Raw genomic sequence first — 22,416 nt, 5'->3', positions numbered from 1 at the left:
TTTAAAATTGTTCTTTGAGCATGTCTATTAGTTATCCTAACAGTTTGCAGAAAGGGCATGACTTCTATTTGTTATCCTCACATTTTGCAGAAAAGGCAAATTGATATTACTTCAAAATCATACTCAAAAGTGGATCTAGGAGTGAATGTAGAAAAGGGGTGACCTTGTTGATTATCGTTCATTTATATTTAATAAGCTCACTGAGAAGCACAATATTCTATTTTAAAGTGTAAATTAAACGCAAATGTAAAATTTTTTCTCTGCTGGTATTTTAACAACTTGCGATGTTTTCACATGTTCAAGAAAACAGTGTGAAAATCAGTTTTTGGTATAAGACATCTTCCAAGCTTTTTTGAAAATACGAGAGTTCATCCAAAAGTAAGATCAAAACTATCGTAACATATTTAATGACTGACAGTTTTTAATAGAATTTTTTTTATACCTCAATTTATTTCGACTTTTGCCCCTACATTTCATTCAGATATATGTAATACTTCATAAAATATGAAAATAACTAAACGTTTAGGCCCAAGTCTACATGTATTTCCATACAGCAAGAATGCGTCGATGTCATTAAAACGTTTTTCTTAAAGAATGATTTTGAATTTGAAGTTGCATAAAATTTGCACCAAAAAGAATGGATTTCTTAATATACCTTGGACAAAGTTTATATAATTTAATTTTACAATCCAACGACTCACATGGGTTAAAATGCACATACATCAGGTGCAAATTTAATTAGCTCACCTGAGCCGAAGGCTCAAGTGAGCTTTTCTGATCAAAATTTGTTCGTTGTCTGTCGTCGTTGTCGTCGTCGTCATCGTTGACTTTTCACATTTTTATCTTCTTCTCAAAAACCACTGAGCCAATTTCAACGAAACTTGCTACAAAGTATTCTTAGGTGAAGGGGATTCAATTTTGTTCAAATGAAGGGCCAAGCCCTCTTACAAGGGAAGATATTTATGAATTAGAGAAAAATTAATATCATTTAAAAAAAATCTTCCTCTCAAGAACCACAGGACCAGGAAAAATGAAACTCATATGGAAGCATCCTCAGGTGGTGTAGATACAAGTTTTTTTTTTCAAATCATGACCCCCGGGGGTAGGGTTGGGTCACAATGGCTGATCAAAGTTTTATATAGGAGAATCTAGGAAAAATCTTTAAAAATCTTTTTCTCAAGAATCACTGGGCCAGGAAAGATGAAACTCATGTGGAATAACCCTAAGTTTCATGTAATGTAGATTTAAATTTGTTCAAATCATGATCCCCGGGGTAAGGGTGGGCCCACAAATAGTAATATATAGGAAAAATATTTAAAAATCTTTTTCTCAAGAACCATTGAGACAGGAAAAGTGAAATCATCCTCAGGTAGTGTAGATTCAAATTTGTTCAAATCATGACCCCCGGGGGAATGGTGAGGCCAAAATGGCCGATCAAAGTTTTACATAGGAATATATTGGGAAATCTTTTAAAATCTTCTCAAGTATATCAAAGCCATGATTAGTGATTTTATATGGAATTATCCTACGGTAGTAAACATTCTAGTTTGTTCAAATCATAACCCCCATTGATAGGGTGGGGCCACAATGGGGGATCCAAGTTTTACATTAAAATATATTAAAAGAAATCTTCTTCTCAAGAATAGCAAAGCCATGATTTGGAAGCATTCTCAGGTAGTGTAGAATTAAATTTGTTCAAATCATAACTCCCAAGGGTAGGGTGGGGCCACAATAGTGGAGCATCGTTTTACATAGAAAAATAAAGTAAAAAATCCCAAGAACAGAAAAGGTATTTAAACTTTTCAATTCTGATATGATTTGTGCTTTTTCCTAGCCAATGTGCTCAGGTGAGCGATGTGGTCCTTGGGCCTTTTGTTCATATGCAAAATGTCTGACTAAATGTAAAGTTTAAATTAGCAGCAATTCTCATGACATTGTATAAATCTATTGCTTATCAAAATACTTCACGTTTCATATTGTAGGTGTAAATGTAAAATAAGCATACTCTATATAATGGACTCACGTGAAAGGAGTTTGATAGCTTTTACTTTTATTCAAGCTGTATTGTATCAGTTTCTTTGGGGATTTGCAATCTAGTCTTCATCTGCTAAAATGATAACAAGTTGTATTGTTCGAAAAAAATTCATTTATAAGATTTTGATAGGTCATTTTCTGTCTCTGCTAAATCATAAAACGAAGATACAGTACCGACCGGACACAATCTAACAGAAAGCGAACCCGGAGCGCACCCCGGGTTCGCTCTCTCGGTCCGCTTCGAGTTCGATCGGGGTCCGCTAGGGCTGACCCCGAGTGAACCCAAAGCGAATCCCAAGCGAACCCGAAGCGAACCAGAGAGCGAACCACAAATTCAGTAGAGGTCCCAGAAAGGGAACGCGCGTTGGGTATTTCTTTGCAGAGCTGTCAATCAGGATTAGCGATTAACCGTCGACCAATCAAATGGCATATTGATCTGTCGATTGGTATAAAAGATGGAATGTATGATTTTATGCGATGTAAATCCATGAATTATATATACAAGCAAAACCTGTGAATGTACAGTGTAAATCTATTATGATAATTAAAACACTATTTTATATTCATTTATTTTAATTCTCCGGACTGTATGTTATACTAGTATTTAATCATTTTCTTTTTTTTATCAAAGCAATTAATAAATTATATATTTTGGTTTTCCAGGTAGCTATAGAATGTTACATGAATATTTACCTATTTATTTTCTTTAGTTTTTTTATACAAGTACAAAGTCCATTGATAAATATAAATTTGGGTAAATATATCGGTCCATGCGTAAAAAAAGATAATAATTGGCATTACGATTTTTACTTAAAAAAAGAAGAGAAAAGAAAAATAACTAGTGTTTGACATATTGTATAATTTCATTATCTAAAGATACAGTACAAGAATATGTACAAGCGTACGTGTGCGTGCCCATTACTCAATTATTTTATTTCCATTGTCGCAATTTACATGTTCCTTCAAATTAATCAAAATTCACATCAAAACTATTGATCTTAATTGGGAATGAAAACAAATCCAATGTGCATGTACATCGCCATGTATATTATTTGAACAAAAAAGCTTCAGGCTTAAAGAAAGCAATTCGAGTTTGGACTCATAGAAATTTAACAAAAAATCATCAGTCTTTATTATTAAAATCTAGTCTAACGATGAGAGTTTACAGTTATGATCTCGCTCTCTCTCTCTCTCAGTCTTCGTTTTTCCTATATTTATTTATCTTTAAACATTTAGAAATTTTTTTTTGAATATTTTTAATTTTAATTAATGTGTGTATGTAAGGTAGGGGGGTATATTAATATTTTCTTATCGGGAGAACAATTATTATTTGTCATTTTATTTTTTTTTATTCTGATTAAATCATACTCGCTCTATAATTCTGAGCGTAATAAAGATCTAACATAATCTCTTTTTTCAAAAAAATGTCCGGTAAATATTTACATCATGTATTACGAACTTTCAATGTGTCACTACTATAAATGAAATCTAAATATATTACGTGTATATTAGGTGAATTTATAGATATCATAACTCACGTGTTTGTCAACCCAGATAGAAGAACATCGTTGTTCCAATCTTACATTATGGTTGTGTTATCGCTGTTGGGTTACCATTATTGGGCCAACGATGGTCCAGCATGGAACATTGATAGTTGGTTATGTATAATGGGACCTATGTTGGGCTAACTGTTGGCGTTATATCATAAAACTATTATCATGAGAGAAAATATTTGTTGGGGCCCAATATACCAAGAATCTGGATGATCATGGGTAGACAACATTCGGGCTACTTGTAATATCCGCGCCATTTTTAATCTGACATGAGCGTAATGAGACTGACACCTTGCATATCTGCATCCACTTTGTAAGTATTTATGATATGTTTGCTTCGACACGGCTTAATTTACGTTTAGTTTAAACGATATAGTGTACAAATCTGTGTAAATCAGACTCGGGGAAGTGCAGAGGTCAGGTGCTGTCGTGTCAACACTGTCGAGCACATGATAAAAAATGTTAAAAATGTTGAACATGCTGAAGTTAAAACAAAATTTATTCAGTGCAAAAACATAAATTGGGTTCTTTCATTTGAAATTTGTTCAGTGTACCGACAAAGTTTCTATACATGTATTTTACTTTGATTAATGATTTATATGGAGCAACATTAAACTGAAAATCGGTGTGATGTTGATGACCAAGCGTAGAAATTTTATGCATATGTAAGAGGGCGAAGTATATTTTGCATCGGATTCGAGATTCAGATTGAAATTTTTATAAAGTTTACAAATTATGAAAAGAAAAATTATTTTTATGTTTAAATCCTTTTTGAATAACTGAAATAACATTAGTATTTGGCTGTAAGTAATTTTTGTAATTTATTTTTTACACTTGTGAATCTGTCCATTGATTGGTCATTTTACCGAATGTACAGTAGGCCATCTTTTGGCGTATTTTCACAGTAGATGTTGACCAGTGAAGACGTGTGTCAGCCGTGATGTACTAAATGCCTTTTGTCTGATATATGTGAGTAATGATATTTTTGTCTTACATTCATATTAGACTAGGTACTTATGTCACAAGTGAATGATTATTCTGTATTTTGTGAAATATGCAATTGTGTAATTTCCCGATTGAAAGTTATTTATTACTAGTCAGAAAGGATGTCCTGATGTTACCATCTAGTCATTTGTTTATAAGTATGTTTATAGGTTAAAAATAATAGATGCCCTGATGTCATATATGATTTTAAAAGATTGTTCAGTGCAAAAATTTTTATTATAATAGTGGTTCCTTGTCCAGTACATGTATGTATAGTTTGTATGAATTGAGCAGTAAGACCGGATTGTATTTATAGTGGACAGTCCTCGAGTGATGACGTCACAGTGACCGGAAGCCATACTGCATTCCTTACTTAGGTTTGTGAACTGTGTACATTTTTTTTATTACTTATTATATATACTGCATATTTATTTCTTGCTTAGATTATATGCTGTATGATAAAGTGTAATAGAAGTCTGAGTCTGACTGTCATAAATATTTCTTAATGAAATGAACATTACTTTTTCCTAATATTGAAATGTCAGGAGGTGATATTGTACTTGTTTACATTTATTTTTTTTTGACTATCATTTTCAATTGTGTATTGTTTATTTTAGGACCACTGTCATCATCATCACCATAATCATAACCATTGATATCTATCAAGTCAAGAATAAAAGAACTATACAAGAACATTATTCTCTTGTGTTACACATAAATGCCTTCATCACACAGGCTAATTGCTTAATCACAGAATGAAACAAAAAAGAAGTTATTCCTTAATTGACAGCTTAAACATATAGTGATATTTACTTGTAAATTTAATCGTACGTTTACTCTTTACTGAGAAAAGTAACAAATGTATTAAGTACCAAATACTACAATTTTAGTGCTACTGGAGATTCTAAAAAGACATTGAGAACACAATCAAAGAATGGCTAAGGTATGCCAAGGACAAGGATGGGGGAGGAAGAAACGGACAGAGAAGAAAAGAAGGGTGAGGAGGAGACTCGGGAGAGAGAAGAGGAGACTTAGGAGAGGGATCAGATGGAAAGTGGCAGTGCCTGACTTTATTCTGTTTATACTGTGACAAACCTGTAGTTCTACCCTTTTCTGTGTCTGTTTGTCGGTAACAAACACGATGCAGATGCCGGAAACATTTTTTGTTTTAGTAAACAAAATGGCCGAATTCATTGTAGTATTATTTTTAGAACAGGAGGGTTTTATTTTTTTTAAGACGTGCTTATTGATACTGCAATTTACTGAACTTGTGCATTTACATCAGAGAGGGAGTATACTGTAATACAGTCATGTAACCCTACATGAATCGCATAAGTGAGTATCAACCTTTTGTTCTTTATTAATGTTTTCTTCATGAACTGAGCAATAAAATACTAGTATTTAATAATTAAATTTTATATTTTGATTTCTTTTTCCTCAGTTTTTTAAATCAATGTAGAGCTACTTACAATGCAATACTTATAGTTGGTAATTCTATGAAGCATTGTGAATATGCAGTAATCTATAGCTAGCATATATGATATTAAAGGGCTTTTATCATTAAACTGCACTACAAAACTAGTATAACCTTATTATAAATAGTTTGTTATTCAATTTTGAGAACAAATGGCCAACCAGTGATGAGCAAATGAATTGTCCTGATAGAGAGCCAATAAGATACAAACCAACGTTGGCCCTAAAATGATGTTTGTCTAATATTGAAAGAATAAATGGCCCAACAATGGCTCAATAATATCCGTTCGTTGGTCCAACAATAACCCAACAAGTTGGTCTGATTAAGGGCATGAGAAAATTACCGTTGGCCCAACATTAATTGCTTAAAATGGCCCAACTGTACAAAAATGACGTTTGCCCAATATTGAAAGAATACATTGGCCCAACAGTGGCCCAATATTAACTGTTACATTGGCCCAACAATAAGCCAACAAGTTGGTTTGATTAAAGGCCGATGAGCAAATTACCGTTGGTCCAACATTAATTGCTTAATTACAATGGCCCAACTATACAGAAATGACGTTTGCCCAATATTGAAAGAATACATTGGCCCAACAGTGGCCAAATATTTAAAACTGTTACATTGGCCCAACAATAAGCCAACAAGTTGGTTTGATTAAGGGACGATGACAAAATTACCGATGGCCTAATGTTGAATGCAAACGATGGCCAAACAGAGGTCCAATAACATACTGCTACCTCGGAAAACTTTTAAACTACGATTTAGCAAAACATAAGGGATAACAAATATAATTTGTAACTATATAACGCATGAATTGAAAAGGTATTTTGTTTAAATGCTTTCGTAAGTTTCACTTGTACACCATTCGATACTTTGAAAATCAATTCAGACCTCAACACTTTTTCTTCCTCTTTTGATTTTTTTGTTTTGTTTTCACGTTATAAATAAAGAAAAGTAAAAGCCTAATAGCCCGCTGTTAAATAATTTTGAAAAAAATTTATCAATGTTCTCCATAATGTCACTATATACATGTACAGTTACAGGTGTCAATCGCCGCCAAAACAACAATGATGGATTCCACAATACCATTACTGTATTGGAATATACAAGGGTGGGGCTTACTTGCGGCGAGATTAAAGCGGGGTCCGCTTCACAATTCAGTGCGTAAAACGATCCCAGAAAGCGAGCGCCGGGTTCGCTCTAGCGGACCCAGAGCTGACCCCAAGCGAACGCGAAGCGAACCCGGAATGCACCCACGGCTCAACCAGAACGGTCCCAAAATTTCTGAAAGCGAACCCGAAGCGGAACCCGAGCGAATCAGAGAAGAGAACCCGAGATCCGCTTCCGGTTCGCTCTGGTGTTAGGTTGTATGCGGTCGGAACTGTACCAATATAATACATCGCTACACAATATTTCAGACTTAAACATTCATAGAGGACACTTATTGATTACAATTAAAAAATTAGTTAAATTCATTTAAGTAACCCTTACTTTTAGACAAAAATTCCTAATGTCTTAAAACTTACTCTGTACTTGTTTTGTTTGTTTGTTTTTTTTTTGGATATAGTATTTTATAAATATTGTACATTGTACATACATGTATATTCATAATTGTATTATTGCTAATATTTTTAGGGGAACTCGAGGAAGACTAGTGTATTCGGATTTCTCTCTTTAAATTATGCATTACTATAATTATTATTATCATTATTATTATTATTAGTAGTAGTGGTGGTAGTATAACTAAATATATTTGATACGCTCTGTCACAAGTGACATTGTGTCAATGTTTAATACTAGCTTATTGTACAGGATTTGGTAAGAGTTATCTTTATTTTGGCATTAGGAGTTATCGTTTATTTCATTTACGCACTATTGGTCACTGAGTTGTATTTGTTCTATTTTTATCAACGTATACCCGTCGAACCCGTTTGAGTAGTTTGGTCAGTTATTTATACTGGGTGTTGGCTAGTATGTGTCAGATGAGGTCTGGACGCCGTGAGTTATACTTTACCCATGCTTAGTGATCTTGGGTGTGCCTTTATATAACCCATGCTGTGTGAACTTGGGTGTGTTTTAGCTGTTTCCCCTGCTGTGTGATCTTGGGATTCAGGGATGTTTTGTAGCGGCGTTGAGAGCAAGACCTGGGGGCCAACAGTATGGTTTTTATGTATAAAATGCCACAGCTCAGTAAGTTTTTACACTTTACAATATTTTTGTTGTTAGGTTTAAAGAGTAATTTTCTTTGTAAAACTGTTAGCAATATAGCGAGAATGTAGATATTTACGCTCTAATTCATTTACTTGTTAAATGGCAAATATGTGTTTTCTTCTGTAATTTGTTTGTAATATCTAGTATATTGAACAGATATGTGTTTCGAACATTTTATTAGAAAACCCTATGAAAATTGTAGGTGACCAAAATTGTATATTAAGCTTTTGTTCTGGACGGGAGGATTGGTGTACGTGTGAGGCTACTTAGGATATGGTGGACCGGACGGGACACTATGGTGGACAATATGGTGGACCATGCACGAGGTGTGAAGTGTGAATCTGTCCAGTGATGACCATGATTGAACTTTTGGCCGTTTTCATGTTTATTGTACATATGTAGATAAATTTATTGTTAATTTTTATAAATCTTGTTGTTTCTCGGTATACAGGAGGTCTTACAAAATATTATTTATTTTGGTTTATAAATTCTGATTTAATGAATCCATCACAACTTGAGGTCAGTTGTGACATTTTTGGTGGCAGCGGTGGGATAGACTTCCTGTTACCAAGTATACCTGCATTATTTTCACGTTTTGTAGAAAAGGCTTTTGTTGAAAAAGATTTCTATTGTTTGAATTATTTTTTTTTCGCAGGTTTTGTACAAACTATTTTTTTTCATATGCATTTTGTTATTTTCTTATTTTCACATTTGTTGTTTGTTGTTGCGTTGCATATTGTAACAATGGAGTATGTACAATTAGGAGAAAAGTTACGTTTGCAAGGAACTGAGTTACAAGAGTTTGTTGACAGAAAAGAGAGAGAATATTTTGAAAGGATGGAAAGGGCAGCAGAGAGAGAGAGCGAGAAAGATTGAGAGCGAAATTGAATTAGAAAAACTTAAGAAAGAAACTGAATTACAAAAACTAAAAGCTGGAGAATTAGCTGTAGGTCCATTAGGTCTTGCTTCTCAATCGCTTGCTAAGTTGCCAAAGTTACCTCCGTTTGATGAATCTAAAGATTGTATTGATTCATATTTACAGAGATTCGAAAGGTTTGCTTCGTGTGCTAAGTGGGAACAGTCTTCATGGGCGATTATTCTTAGTGCTCTCCTGAAAGGTAAAGCTCTTGAGGTGTATTCTAGACTTCCAGTTTCAGAGGCTCTGAATTATGGTACCTTGAAGCAAGCGTTGTTAAGGCGTTTTCAACTGACAGAAGAAGGGTTTCGTATCAAGTTCTGTTCCAGCAGACCAGAACAGGGTGAGAATCCTTCACAATTCTTTGCTAGGCTGAACAATTATGTAGAGAAATGGTTGTCTTTAGCAGATAGTCCTAAAACATATGACGGTCTTAAAGATTTGTGTTTAAGAGAACAGTTTTTAAACGGTTGTAGTAAGCAGTTGGGAATGTATCTTAAAGAAAGACATCCGAAAAACGTAGAAGAAATGTCAGATCTCGCAGACCAATTTATTGAAGCCCATGGTTATACTTCATTCACTAAAGACTTACAAGTTTTTCAGAGGCAACCTCCAAGTATTTCCAGTGTTCAGGGTAACAGCAGTGGATCCTTTCAAGAGCAACAGGTATACCAAGGATCACCACAGCAAAAGGGTGAGAGAAAATGTTAAATCTGTGGGAAAAGTGGTCATTTGGCAAGAAACTGTTTCTCCAAGCAGAAAATTTCTCGTGCAGTACCTACTTCACACAATACTCAAAAGGCTGCGATGTTACAGAGTCAACATAACTGTGAGTTGAATTGCATAAAATCTAATGACAATTCTAGTTCCAGCTTACAGAATTCTGCTGAAGTCAAGACGGACAATGCTATATCGCATCAAAATCAGCCTCGCATAGGATCAGCATGCATTCTCAAACATAAACTGTTGCAGTGTTGTGTCACAGATGGACTTGTAAAACTCGCATGTGGACACATATTACCTGTTATTGGAGGCGTCTGCAAGGTTTGTGAAAAGATGCCCGTTGCTATGGGTTATGTCGGTGAGAACTTTGTTAAAGTATTAAGAGACTCAGGTTGTAGTGGTGTTGTTGTGAAAAGAGATCTGGTTACAGATGATCAGCTGACTGGACAAGTGCAGAAATGTGTTCTGATAGACGGCACAGTTCGTACAGTAGAGGAGGCTTCCATCTATGTCGACACTCCCTATTTCACAGGTAATATCAATGCTCTATGTATGAAAGAACCTGTTTACGATCTTATTATAGGTAACATCGATGGTGCCAGAAATCAGACGGATCCTGATCCACAGTGGTGTAGAAAAGACGTTAGAGAAGAGTGTAGTCAAGTTCTTCAAGCGGTACAGACAAGGAATCAAAAGAAAAAAGAGAGAAAGGTATGAAAAAGCTAAGAGTTACAGATTTAGTGGATACTGATATGACAATTGATCAGATGAAACAACTGCAGATGGATGATTCTTCCTTGAAAGTGTATCGTGAGCATGCAGCGACTGGCAGGAAGAAGAACATTGGTGAAAATATAGAGACATGGTTTAGTGTTGAAAGAGGACTGTTGTACAGACATTATCATTCAAGAAAGGTTAGTGATGAAAAACTATATAAACAACTTGTTCCAGAACCTTTGCGACAGAAAGTCATGAAGATTGCGCACGACAGTATCCTAGGCGGACATCTTGGTACAAAGAAGACTCTAGACCGCATCATGTCAAATTTCTATTGGCCTGGAATCCAGGGTGACGTGACGAGATATTGCCAATCATGTGACATATGCCAAAGAACATTTCCTAAAGGCAAAGTGACGAAGGTTCCGTTGGAGAAAATGCCACTTATTGATACACCATTTGAACGGGTAGCCGTAGATTTGGTAGGTCCGCTTTCTCCAATTACTGACAAAGGCAATAGATATATTTTGACTGTTGTAGATTACAGTACTAGGTATCCAGAGGCGGTTGCATTGAAGAACATCGATACAGAGACGGTGGCAGAAGCGTTGGTAGAGATATTCAGCAGAGTTGGCATTCCAAAAGAAGTTCTGTCGGACATGGGTACGCAATTTACCTCCAACAACATGAAAGAGGTGGGTCGACTTTTATCATTTAAGCAATTAGTAACAACTCCATACCATCCAGCATGTAATGGACTAGTAGAAAAGTTCAATGGTACTTTGAAGTCAATGTTAAGGAAAATGAGTTCTGAAAGACCAAAAGACTGGGATAGATATTTACCAGCATTGTTATTTGCTTATCGAGAAGTTCCACAAGAAAGACTAAATTTTCTCCATTTGATCTAGTTTATGCACGTAATGTTAGGGGACCTATGGCAGTTTTGAAAGAACTGTGGACAAAGGAGGAGAAGGACCCGGAAGTGAAAACTACTTACCAGTATGTGCTTGACCTTAAGGAGCGACTAGCAAGAACGTGTGAGCTGGCTCAGAGAGAACTTCAGAAGTCCAAAGATTATCACAAGAAACAGTATGATAAAAGAACAAAGCCGAGATCTTTCAAGGTTGGTGATTTCGTTCTTCTTTTGCTTCCAACAGACCATAACAAACTTTTAATGCAGTGGAAAGGACCTTTCAAAGTAGTTGATAGAAAAGGACGAACTGATTACCAAATAGATATGAATGGACATATTCGTTTGTTTCATGCAAATTTATTGAAGAAATACAATGTTCGAGAGGAAAGGAACACAGATTCGCCAACAACTTTAGCATCTTGTGTCCTTTTGGAATCGGAGGAAACAGAGGACTCCAGTAATGATAATTTGTTACATCTTCTTCCAATGAAGGAAACAGAATCATTCACAGATGTTAAGGTCAATCATTCACTGTCATCAGATCAGCTTGAAAACATAAATGATGTTTTACATGAATTTCAGGAAGTTTTAACAGATCTACCTGGTAGAACGAATGTTATCCAGCACGAAGTTCATCTCACTACCAAAGAACCAATCAGAAACAGACCATATCAGATACCGTATGCAGTCAGAAGTGCAGTCCGAGAAGAAATACAGCATATGATTGACATGGACATCATCGAACCATCAGAATCACCGTATGCTAGTTCGATTGTCATGGCAAAGAAGTCCGATGGTAGCCAGAGAATATGTGTGGATTTTCGTAACTTGAATAAGGTAACGATTTTTGATCCAGAACCAATGCCAGATCCAGATGAAATCATGACTAAAATAAGCAATACTCGTTTCTTTTCTAAACTTGATTTATGTAAGGGTTATTGGCAGATTCCGATGAGAGAAGAAGACAGAGATTTAACATCATTTTTAACACCAGATGGTTTGTACAGATTTAAACTAATGCCCTTCGGTATGAAGAATAGCCCAGCTACTTTTAACAGGCTAATAAGGAAAATTCTCAAAGGTTTAGAGCATACTGATAGTTTTGTTGATGACATTCTCATTCATACAGAAACTTTTGAAGAACATATTACAGAACTGAGAAAAGTGCTGGAGAGACTTCAGAGAGAGCGCAATTAACAGCAAAACCATCCAAATGTGAGATAGCGCAGACGAGACTTGAGTACTTGGGTCATGTTATTGGAGGAGGAACCTTACAGCCAACCAGCAAGAAGTTAAGAGCTATCCAAGAAGCACCAAGGCCAGAGACAAAGAAGCAGGTTAGATCTTTCCTTGGTTTGATTGGCTATTACAGAAAATTTGTGCCAAACTTTTCCACCATTGCTGCTCCTTTAACTGACTTAACCAAGAAAGGTGTTCCAAACAAATTTGACTGGAAACAAGAACATGATAATTCATTTAAGAGTTTAAAATCCATGTTGCTCTACAGTCCAATTCTCAGATTACCAGATTTGACGAAGCCATTCATCTTAAGAACCGATGCATCTAATCATGGAGTTGGTGCAGTGTTGATGCAGAAGCACGACGGACGTACATTTCCTGTTGCGTACGCAAGCTGGAAGCTGCTAGACAGAGAACAACGTTATTCGGTTGTGGAGAAAGAGTGTCTTGCAGTCGTATGGGCTATACAGAAATTTCAGTCTTACTTGTATGGAAGAGCGTTTGTTGTGGAGACATATCATAGACCACTACTTCATTTACAAAAGACTAAAGTTTCAAACAGCAGATTGATGAGATGGTCTCTTTTTCTACAAGCGTTCAACTTTAGAACTGAAGTTATTAGAGGTGTAGATAACATTGGAGCTGATTTTCTCAGTCGTGTTGTTCCTGAGTAAGTTCTTGTTCATAAAGACTTTGTTGTGTACATAGTTTTTCATTTATGTCACAAAATTGCATTTTGTGTCTTAAGAAGGGAGGTATTGTCACAAGTGACATTGTGTCAATGTTTAATACTAGCTTATTGTACAGGATTTGGTAAGAGTTATCTTTATTTTGGCATTAGGAGTTATCGTTTATTTCATTTACGCACTATTGGTCACTGAGTTGTATTTGTTCTATTTTTATCAACGTATACTCGTCGAACCCGTTTGAGTAGTTTGGTCAATTATTTATACTGGGTGTTGGCTAGTGTGTGTCAGATGAGGTCTGGACGCCGTGAGTTATACTTTACCCATGCTTAGTGATCTTGGGTGTGCCTTTATATAACCCATGCTGTGTGAACTTGGGTGTGTTTTAGCTGTTTCCCCTGCTGTGTGATCTTGGGATTCAGGGATGTTTTGTAGCGGCGTTGAGAGCAAGACCTGGGGGCCGACAGTATGGTTTTTATGTATAAAATGCCACAGCTCAGTAAGTTTTTACACTTTACAATATTTTTGTTGTTAGGTTTAAAGAGTAATTTTCTTTGTAAAACTGTTAGCAATATAGCGAGAATGTAGATATTTACGCTCTAATTCATTTACTTGTTAAATGGCAAATATGTGTTTTCTTCTGTAATTTGTTTGTAATATCTAGTATATTGAACAGATATGTGTTTCGAACATTTTATTAGAAAACCCTATGAAAATTGTAGGTGACCAAAATTGTATATTAAGCTTTTGTTCTGGACGGGAGGATTGGTGTACGTGTGAGGCTACTTAGGATATGGTGGACCGGACGGGACACTATGGTGGACAATATGGTGGACCATGCACGTGGTGTGAAGTGTGAATCTGTCCAGTGATGACCATGATTGAACTTTTGGCCGTTTTCATGTTTATTGTACATATGTAGATAAATTTATTGTTAATTTTTATAAATCTTGTTGTTTCTCGGTATACAGGAGGTCTTACAAAATATTATTTATTTTGGTTTGTAAATTCTGATTTAACGAATCCATCACAACTTGAGGTCAGTTGTGACACGCTCTTATGCGTAAAATAACAAGGGAAAAGGAATTTATTGTATAGATAAAAATAAAAGAATTAGTGTTTTTATGTGCATTTATTTACAGATAAAGTTTAATAATCAACACAGATTTCTTCGTCCTGATTTTATTGAAAAAAAAATCTTATATCGATAGCAAATTTAACTTTGGTATTCATGTGTTTTTGTATTCTGAAAAATTTGCTTTTTAGATTAAATGATGTTTTGATTTTTTGTGTACAATTTTAATGATAACAACAATTTATACCATCATATTATTTTCCGTTAAAGACACACAAGATGCACTCAGAAATCAGCAAGGAGTTTTTCACACCAATTGCAAAAGGGTAAGTTTTTTGAGAAAGCTGTTTATATAATTCTTTGATTTGGATTGATTTCTTGTTTTATGTGTATCAAAATGATAGCATAGTTTTGTTAAGTATTTGGTATTAAATTGCTGATGTGCACTCAGTCTGATTTCTGAACCTCACGATTAATGAAAAAAAAGTAAAACGAACCGTAATAAAAACAATTGTAGTAAAAGTAACTTTTACCAAGTCAGCTTTGAATTTCGGGATAATAATGTGACCGATTATCTGGCATAAATGACTTCTTGGACTGTAATTAATATATTGCTTAACGGAACGATGATCTTTCATGCATCACTGATGTTCCATAATTTATAGATCTTTTATTCTAGATGTAAAGGTATTTGTGTCTTCAATAATTTTTTTCGTAAGAAATAGACGTGTAGTCTTCCAGCAATTGATTGACTTTAATGTTGAACCACTCTGACTTAAAATCAAAAGAAAAATGAAAACCTGTTCCCGATGTAGCTATGCTAAATGACATTGTCGTTTTAGTCTTTTTATTACTACGCAGCATTGTTAAGGATTGAAAAAGGGAACGGGGCTAAATTTATACGGGGAATGTTTACTGTCTCACAACAATAGGTACATTTTGTATTCCTCATAACACCAAAAAAACTAAATAATTTGCAATTTTAAACTGTTACAGTAATAATTTAATTTTACTTGTAACACGTCATTTGATTGGATGAAAGATTTTATCCATTTTGTATAACATAACTTGCCTACGTCACAATGAATTACGTCAAAAAACGTATTACTCCGCTTGACGTCACTTTTAAAATTTAATCAATGTGAAGCCTTATTCTGGGGGGGGGGGAATTGTCTCATTGTCTGCACTGAAATTAAATTATAAGGAATGAAGCTTATTTCAACTTATATTATACGATATAACAAAACTTGGGGCAGCTTACGCTTTTTTATAAACCGCTTCGCGGTTTATAAAGCGTAAACTGCCCCAAGTTATGTTATATCGTATAATATAAGTTGAAATAAGCTTCACTCCTTAATTAGCATAACCAACATCAAAACTTATCAATGCATTAAGACTAATTGCTAGTTAAATCCCAGACAACAGTTTATAAACAAATCACTGATCGCAGCAAACTTGTCGACATGACGACATGACGTCAGTTTGGTAAAAATGACGTAATTTATGTGAAGTGAATGGCAGATCAAGTATATTTTTCACAATGTAAAATGAATTTTATTATTAAACAGAATATTATTTACAGATTTTAGATAGGCTATTAAAATCAATGTAAAACCTTTACTGCTAAAGGTGTTTAGTGCTATTAATCTATGATTAGCGAGGATATGAAGATAAAGAACAGTATGTAATCTCAAAGTCATTAAAATAATACAAAACAGAAACAGAGCAAACACGAACCTTCAAAACATCAGAGGTGGGATCAGGTGCCATGGAGCAGTGAGCATCCCCTGCTGACCGGTCACACCCGTCGTGTGCTCCTTGTCATGATCAGGAAATAACGGAAAATCCGTCGTCAATTCAGTGTATAAATAATGGACTAACAATTAGTGTGAAAAACGTCAGTCAGCATTTGACTCAATGATAAATTATATTTGCTGACAAGGTCATTGTATCGACCATAGAACTTAGGAAATGTTGACTTTAAGCGAGACTGTTGATATTCTTGTTTCATCAACTTGCTTGTCAATAATTTACCTCGTTTTAGAAATTGTTCATATAAGCAGAGCATCCTCTTGCGTATCGAATCAGATGAGATATGTATACTCCGTTTGTAGGTGATGAAGGTATATTGCTGCATAAGTAACGGAAGCTGACGATAGAATAGTTAAAGTCATCACGTTTATCATATAACTTCGCAGCACAGTTAAGGTTAAAGTAAGGAGGCGGGGCCTAATTTGTACGGGAAATGTTTACTATGACGTCACACATAATATCAGGTCTTCAAAATACCACAAAATGAAATTATTTGCTATTTCAAACAGCTGGATACCTGTATACTACATACAAACTTACTATTACATGTAGTTTTGTCGTTTGTTAAATCCCCCACAACAGTATATAAACGATCATCGATCACAATGCACTTGTCAATGTGACGTCATCTCGTAAAAATGACGCAGTTTGTACACAGTGGGAGGCTGATCAAGTCAAATTTTGTACAATGAAAAATGTCTTTTGTTCTGAAATAAAAATATTATTTGCAATTAAATATATAGGCCGTTTACTTGGATGCGATGTATATTTTAGTATTTTATTAATAAACTGTCCGTACATTCTCAGACTGGTGATACTGTCGTGTGTTTGTATGCAGATTCATTAAAAAAGTAATGGAAGGGCCCTAATAAATCGATTTATTGCAAGGGCATACCCTCAGTGTATCTTGACAAGTTTTTACACATAAACTCAAGAAGCATTAAGCTATTTGAAAAGTGCTGCGAACCTCGTGAAATCTTGTAAATAAATTAATTATTGCTATATTTAATGTAGTTGACCAGCAATATATTCAATCTGTCGTCCAACAAATTAAATTTTAGCAATTAAAAAAGGGAATCTATATAGGTTCGCAGCACTTTTCACAAACAAAATAAAGTGTTGAAAAGGATTATAAATTGAATTGAGATTTTTAACTTGGTTATGCCCTTGCAATATTGGAATTTATCGATGACCTCTAAACTGCAAGTATAATTCCTAAAATCATGTGACGTTGACATCACGTGACAAGTTTAAATAAAAAATCAAAATGCCCCCAACATGTAGATTCAAATCCTCAACATTTTTTTGATACCAGTGAAGTCCTAAAAAAGAATCGCCCATCTTATAAAGTATGAATTTTTTATCTTCAAAAATCGCCGATATTGCCATTTGTAACCTTAACTGTGCTGCGTTTGTTGTTAGATAACCATTAACGTCTTTTTCAAGTTAAATATCTAAGTTTGAAACAGATGTGTCAGACGCTGTGGTATCTTTTATCTCAAGCTTACCAGGATATATCGTATCGACGTAGAATGGAAATTGCCATTGTTAATTGACAATACGTCGTCGATATATCTAAATGTCGAGTTGAAGGTCACAGCACAGTAATTAATTTTACCATGCTTATGTGTACAGGTTTGGCATGTGTAACATCGAGGTGACTTATTAAATCCCGTTTTCGCAAGGGCATACACTTAATAGATGTTAGTCATTTTTTAAATATAAATAAAACATGATTTTCTTAACTTGAAAAGTGCTGCTGCTTTCTTTAAATCTAGAGTGTGACTTAATAAGGACATAAAAACTTGGTAAAGGTCAAACATATTTCGACAAGGACATATTTACTTGAAATTTTAACTAATAAAATGCAAATTCTTTTTAAAGCAGCAGCACTTTCCAGAAAGTACAAAGTATGCCCTTGCATAATTGAAATTTGTTTATTACCTCGATTCAGTACACATACTATGCATTTATCACATGACTATCCATTGATGGGACCAAACGTAGAACAGTACAGCGTGGGGTACACTATGTTATTTCAGTAAGCATTTAAGTTATGTAATGATATAAAGATAAATTCAGTTTTAAAGAGTTCCCGTTTTTTGCACGTCTATATTCCATTGATTTCTTCATAGTAGGCCTTAACAGTGCTGCGTATCCGTTTTTGTTTGTCGTCGATTGGTCGTTAACATTGGAACATTAGATTTTCCTCATACACCACTGAGCCACATTCAATAAAATTTTGACATATAGCATCTATGCGTGAAGGGAAACAAAAATTGTAAATTTCATGGTCCCTGCCCCCTGGAGCCTGAGGGATGGGGCCAAAGCCAGTTAAATTAATGCATTTTTTAAAAAAAATTCGTTTAATCCTGGACATCCAGCAGTCAAACTGGTGACATAAATGTAAAAAGCATTGAGTTCTCTACTAAAGTTGTGAAATTCATGGCCCCAGGGTCAGGGGTCCTAGTGCTAGGGCGGGGCAATGTAGAGCATATAGAATAAGTGCATTATTTATTTGAAACTGTTTTTCTATGGTCCTGTTTTAACAAACATAATGCAAAGATATGATGAGCAAGAGTGGCTCTTTTAAAAATGTAAATTTCCCAGGGTCAGGGGTTCTGGTGTTAAGTCGGAGTTCTCGCAAATATACAGGGAAAATAATCAGTTCTTTAAAAATGGTCTCTGCCCCTGTGTATTATTTATACAAACTATATGCTTGTTATGAAAAGTAAAAATGTCTCTTTCAAAATTGTAAAATAAGTAATTTAAGCAAGAAATTTTATAATACAAAAAGTACTTTCATCGTCTTAAAGGTCAGATGGACTTTTAAGTAATACATAAATAGAAATGAGACAAAAACAGTTCGTCATGTAGGGATCTTCAAAGACCAAGAGAGGCAGATGTAAGAGTTTCAATAATGATTACATACAGAACAGAAGCACTAATTGTTTATTTAAAAAACTTTATGGTGATGGTAATAAATGGGGAACATGATAGAACCTATTCATTTATGAACTCTTCATAGATACTAGACTTATTAATTTTTTTCTTTATTCTAGCATGCTATACCTGCTTTTCGGATTTACTTTTCTTTTAATCATTACCTACATGGAAAAGAAATTTGAAAGAAATATCGTTCGCAACCCTATGCTACATATTAATAAACAGTACCCTCTGAAAAATCAACAATTTTTCAAAAACAAAACAACTGTGAGAGTAAAAGCAGTCAACCTTACCAATAAACCGTCAGTTAAATACAAAGAAGATTCCTGTGATGTTGAAACTAAAAAGTTTTATCTTCAGCACAGAAAGAAAAATAACGATGTATTTTTAAGTAAGTATACATTTGTGAGCAAGTATGCATGTACTTTACACAATGGATTTTAAAGTAATATCAGTACTAGATAAAATTGTTTTAGTAAGGTAGATTTTAAATAGCATTCACCATAATTGCAAAGCAAAGCAAAAAAATAATAATAAAAATCCATGTAATTATGTATATTTGATAATACTGTTGATGATAAAAAAATATAATGAATAACTATTAGAAAGACACTAGGGAAAGGGTGAACTCCTTAATTTTATGTTCACTATTAATGACATCATTTTTATTCAGATTTTACACCAATTGGTGGATCGGACTGGCAATTTTGTTCTACTGTTCCTTGCGTAGATTTGAATGAAATTATTTTCTCGAAGTCAAAAGAAGAAGAAAAACAGCTGATTCCTAAATGCTCCGACAATTATGTGCATCTGGATTCCAAGAATCATTCAAAAGATGTTCCTGTTTTTAAGTTTCCAGATAAATGTCTGAAAAGATTTATCAGCAAATTCTGCACAGACAATTTCGCTGTCCCCAACATTGTTCATTACATATGGCTTGGAAAGCACGAAATTGAGTTTATTTATTTTGTGACCTTTTATAGCACTCACAAAAACCAAAATCATTGTCTAATTTTTCATTATTATGACGTTTTACCTTTTGGAAAATGGTGGGATGTACTTAAAAAAATTATCAAAAACATAGTGTATGTAAAAATTAATCCACCATTCCAAATTGCAGGAAAGAAAATTCATTGGGTGGAACACAAGTCTGACATCTTGAGACTTAAGATATTGAAAGGTACCAATCCTTTTTTCCTACTATTTTCTTTAGAATTTATTCACGCAAAAATGTATAAAATATATGTATTGAAACACTGAAAAACAACTTTTATTCACGACGACTTTATATCGCAATTTACCAAGCTGGGGAGGTAGTTCGCGGCGATTAATTTTAGCGAACAAGCCTATTTTGAACTGTTGCAGGCCTTTCAACTACCGCTAGGGTTCGCTCTTATGAACGATAACTCATTGCTGAAGTTTGTTTAGAGCAGGTCGGAGGTATCTAACTGTTTATACACAAGTCAGTTCTTAGAATTTTCCAAGTGTTTCGTTGCTGCCAGTAGAATCAAATGGTTTTAAAGTTTAGCACTAATGTTAAACTAGTTTACAATATAGTTGCGGACACCGTTTAATTACATATAAGTAAAATATTTAATTAAAATAAAAAGTTAAATCTTTCCTCTGTTTTATTTCTAACCTATTTGTAAAAATATATTAGTTATATAGGAAGCGCAGTTTTTAGTGCACACACAAAAACATCACCTTATATTTTCTTCTTCATAACAATCGTCAAAGAGAGTTAAAAATATTGAATATAGTCTGTTCCCCATTCATTTGACCTTGTTATTTCAAATGAAGTGAGACATTCTCCTTCTTTTGGTCAAGACTTTTGTGTAAAAGAACAATACCAATGCTGGAGCAGCCTATATGCCATTCCTATAAACGATAACTCATAAATTGGCACTTAATTGGTCATTTTTCACACCTGAGTTACCTGTCCTTAAAACACAGCATCATACAAGTCAATTATAAATAATTTAACTTTTTTTATGATTTAACTAAAGGTATTCATAAGTTATTAACGTTTTTGATAATTTCATGCACACAAACATCTATCTATGAATTGTTTTTTACCGAATGTGCAATTTGAAAAATTAGTTGAAAGGCTTAACTGTAGTTAATTGAGACGGAGAGTTTAAAGACCGGTTAGCGGTGAGAAAATTCGCAATGATGTAGCTCTCGCGAACCTCGCGAAAAAGTTGATTTACAGTATTAAACGTTTAGAAATTAACTTTCTGTTTGCTTTTTATAGAATACGGCGGTGTATACCTTGATACAGACCAATACGTCCTCAGATCGTTAAACAAATTCAGAAGCAATGAATGCACCATGGGGAACGCACACGATGGATCAACGGGTAGTGCATTAATAATTGCAGGAAAAAATGCAACATTTATTAACATTTGGATCGATAGTTATAAATCCTATAATCCAAATATATGGGGAGCAAATTCAGTGACGATGGCAAGAAAACTCTACACACAGTTTCCACAACATGTCTTTTTGCATGAACACCATTGCCTATTCTTTCCACACCGGTACCTTTTGTACAACCAAAATTACAAATGGTCACACGCCTACGGACTTCATCTTTATGAAAAAAGAGAAAGATGGAAGGAAGTCCAACAATGGAATTTAGTAACTATAAGAAAATTGAACAATACGATTGGTGCTGTTTTTAGGTATATCCTGTTTGGAAACAAGGAACTATGCAATTAGGGCGTTATTCAAACTGTAATTTCATTTCTTCTTTTATTTAAAATTACTATATGTACCTAAGATGTTCTGCTAGCAAGATTAATTGATTAAATATGCTTTGAATGTTCATTTTTCAATACGACTCTTCATTTTTTATACAACAGAAATATAATCTAGGAAATGCTAATAGCTAGAATTATTCTGTTTACAATAGTACAACTATAGTGACTTTGCTTTGATTTTCCTTAACATATAAACCAAATTGAAGAAATTATATGTTTGCCAAGGTAGAATCATAATTATTTGAAAAAATACGACTAAATATATATAGGGATGGTCTTGTCATTCCGTGAATTTACAAAGAAAGATAAATAAATATATATTAGAGAGATTCCAAGGATTGTAAACTTACTCTACTTCTTATTTTGTA

The 22,416-nt window shown here is 34.3% G+C and overlaps 1 protein-coding gene across 1 annotated transcript; it reads left to right on the top strand.

Annotated features, from left to right (window-relative positions):
- The first annotated feature begins 19,410 nt into the window (after positions 1-19,410).
- On the top strand, positions 19,411-22,079 carry LOC134272268 (uncharacterized). The gene is made up of 3 exons (XM_062754513.1): positions 19,411-19,677; positions 19,960-20,466; positions 21,541-22,079. The coding sequence occupies exons 1-3, from the start codon at positions 19,452-19,454 to the stop codon at positions 22,005-22,007; spliced, it is 1,200 nt and encodes a 399-aa protein (XP_062610497.1). The 5' UTR covers positions 19,411-19,451; the 3' UTR covers positions 22,008-22,079.
- The last annotated feature ends 337 nt before the right edge of the window (positions 22,080-22,416 follow it).

Source organism: Saccostrea cucullata, unplaced genomic scaffold (assembly GCF_032062105.1).
Source record: "Saccostrea cucullata isolate Sc308-1 unplaced genomic scaffold, CSIRO_AGI_Scuc_v1 ctg8252, whole genome shotgun sequence".
NCBI lineage: Eukaryota > Metazoa > Mollusca > Bivalvia > Ostreida > Ostreidae > Saccostrea > Saccostrea cuccullata.
This window is presented reverse-complemented; position numbering and strand designations above follow the sequence as displayed.

Excerpts from the sequence above, each read along its gene's own strand:
- LOC134272268 (XM_062754513.1), top strand. The coding sequence starts at position 19,452 with ATGGAAAAGAAATTTGAAAGAAATATCGTTCGCAACCCTATGCTACAT. Across the intron at positions 19,678-19,959 it reads AAATAACGATGTATTTTTAA|ATTTTACACCAATTGGTGGA; the intron begins GTAAGTATACAT and ends ATTTTTATTCAG. Across the intron at positions 20,467-21,540 it reads GAGACTTAAGATATTGAAAG|AATACGGCGGTGTATACCTT; the intron begins GTACCAATCCTT and ends TGCTTTTTATAG.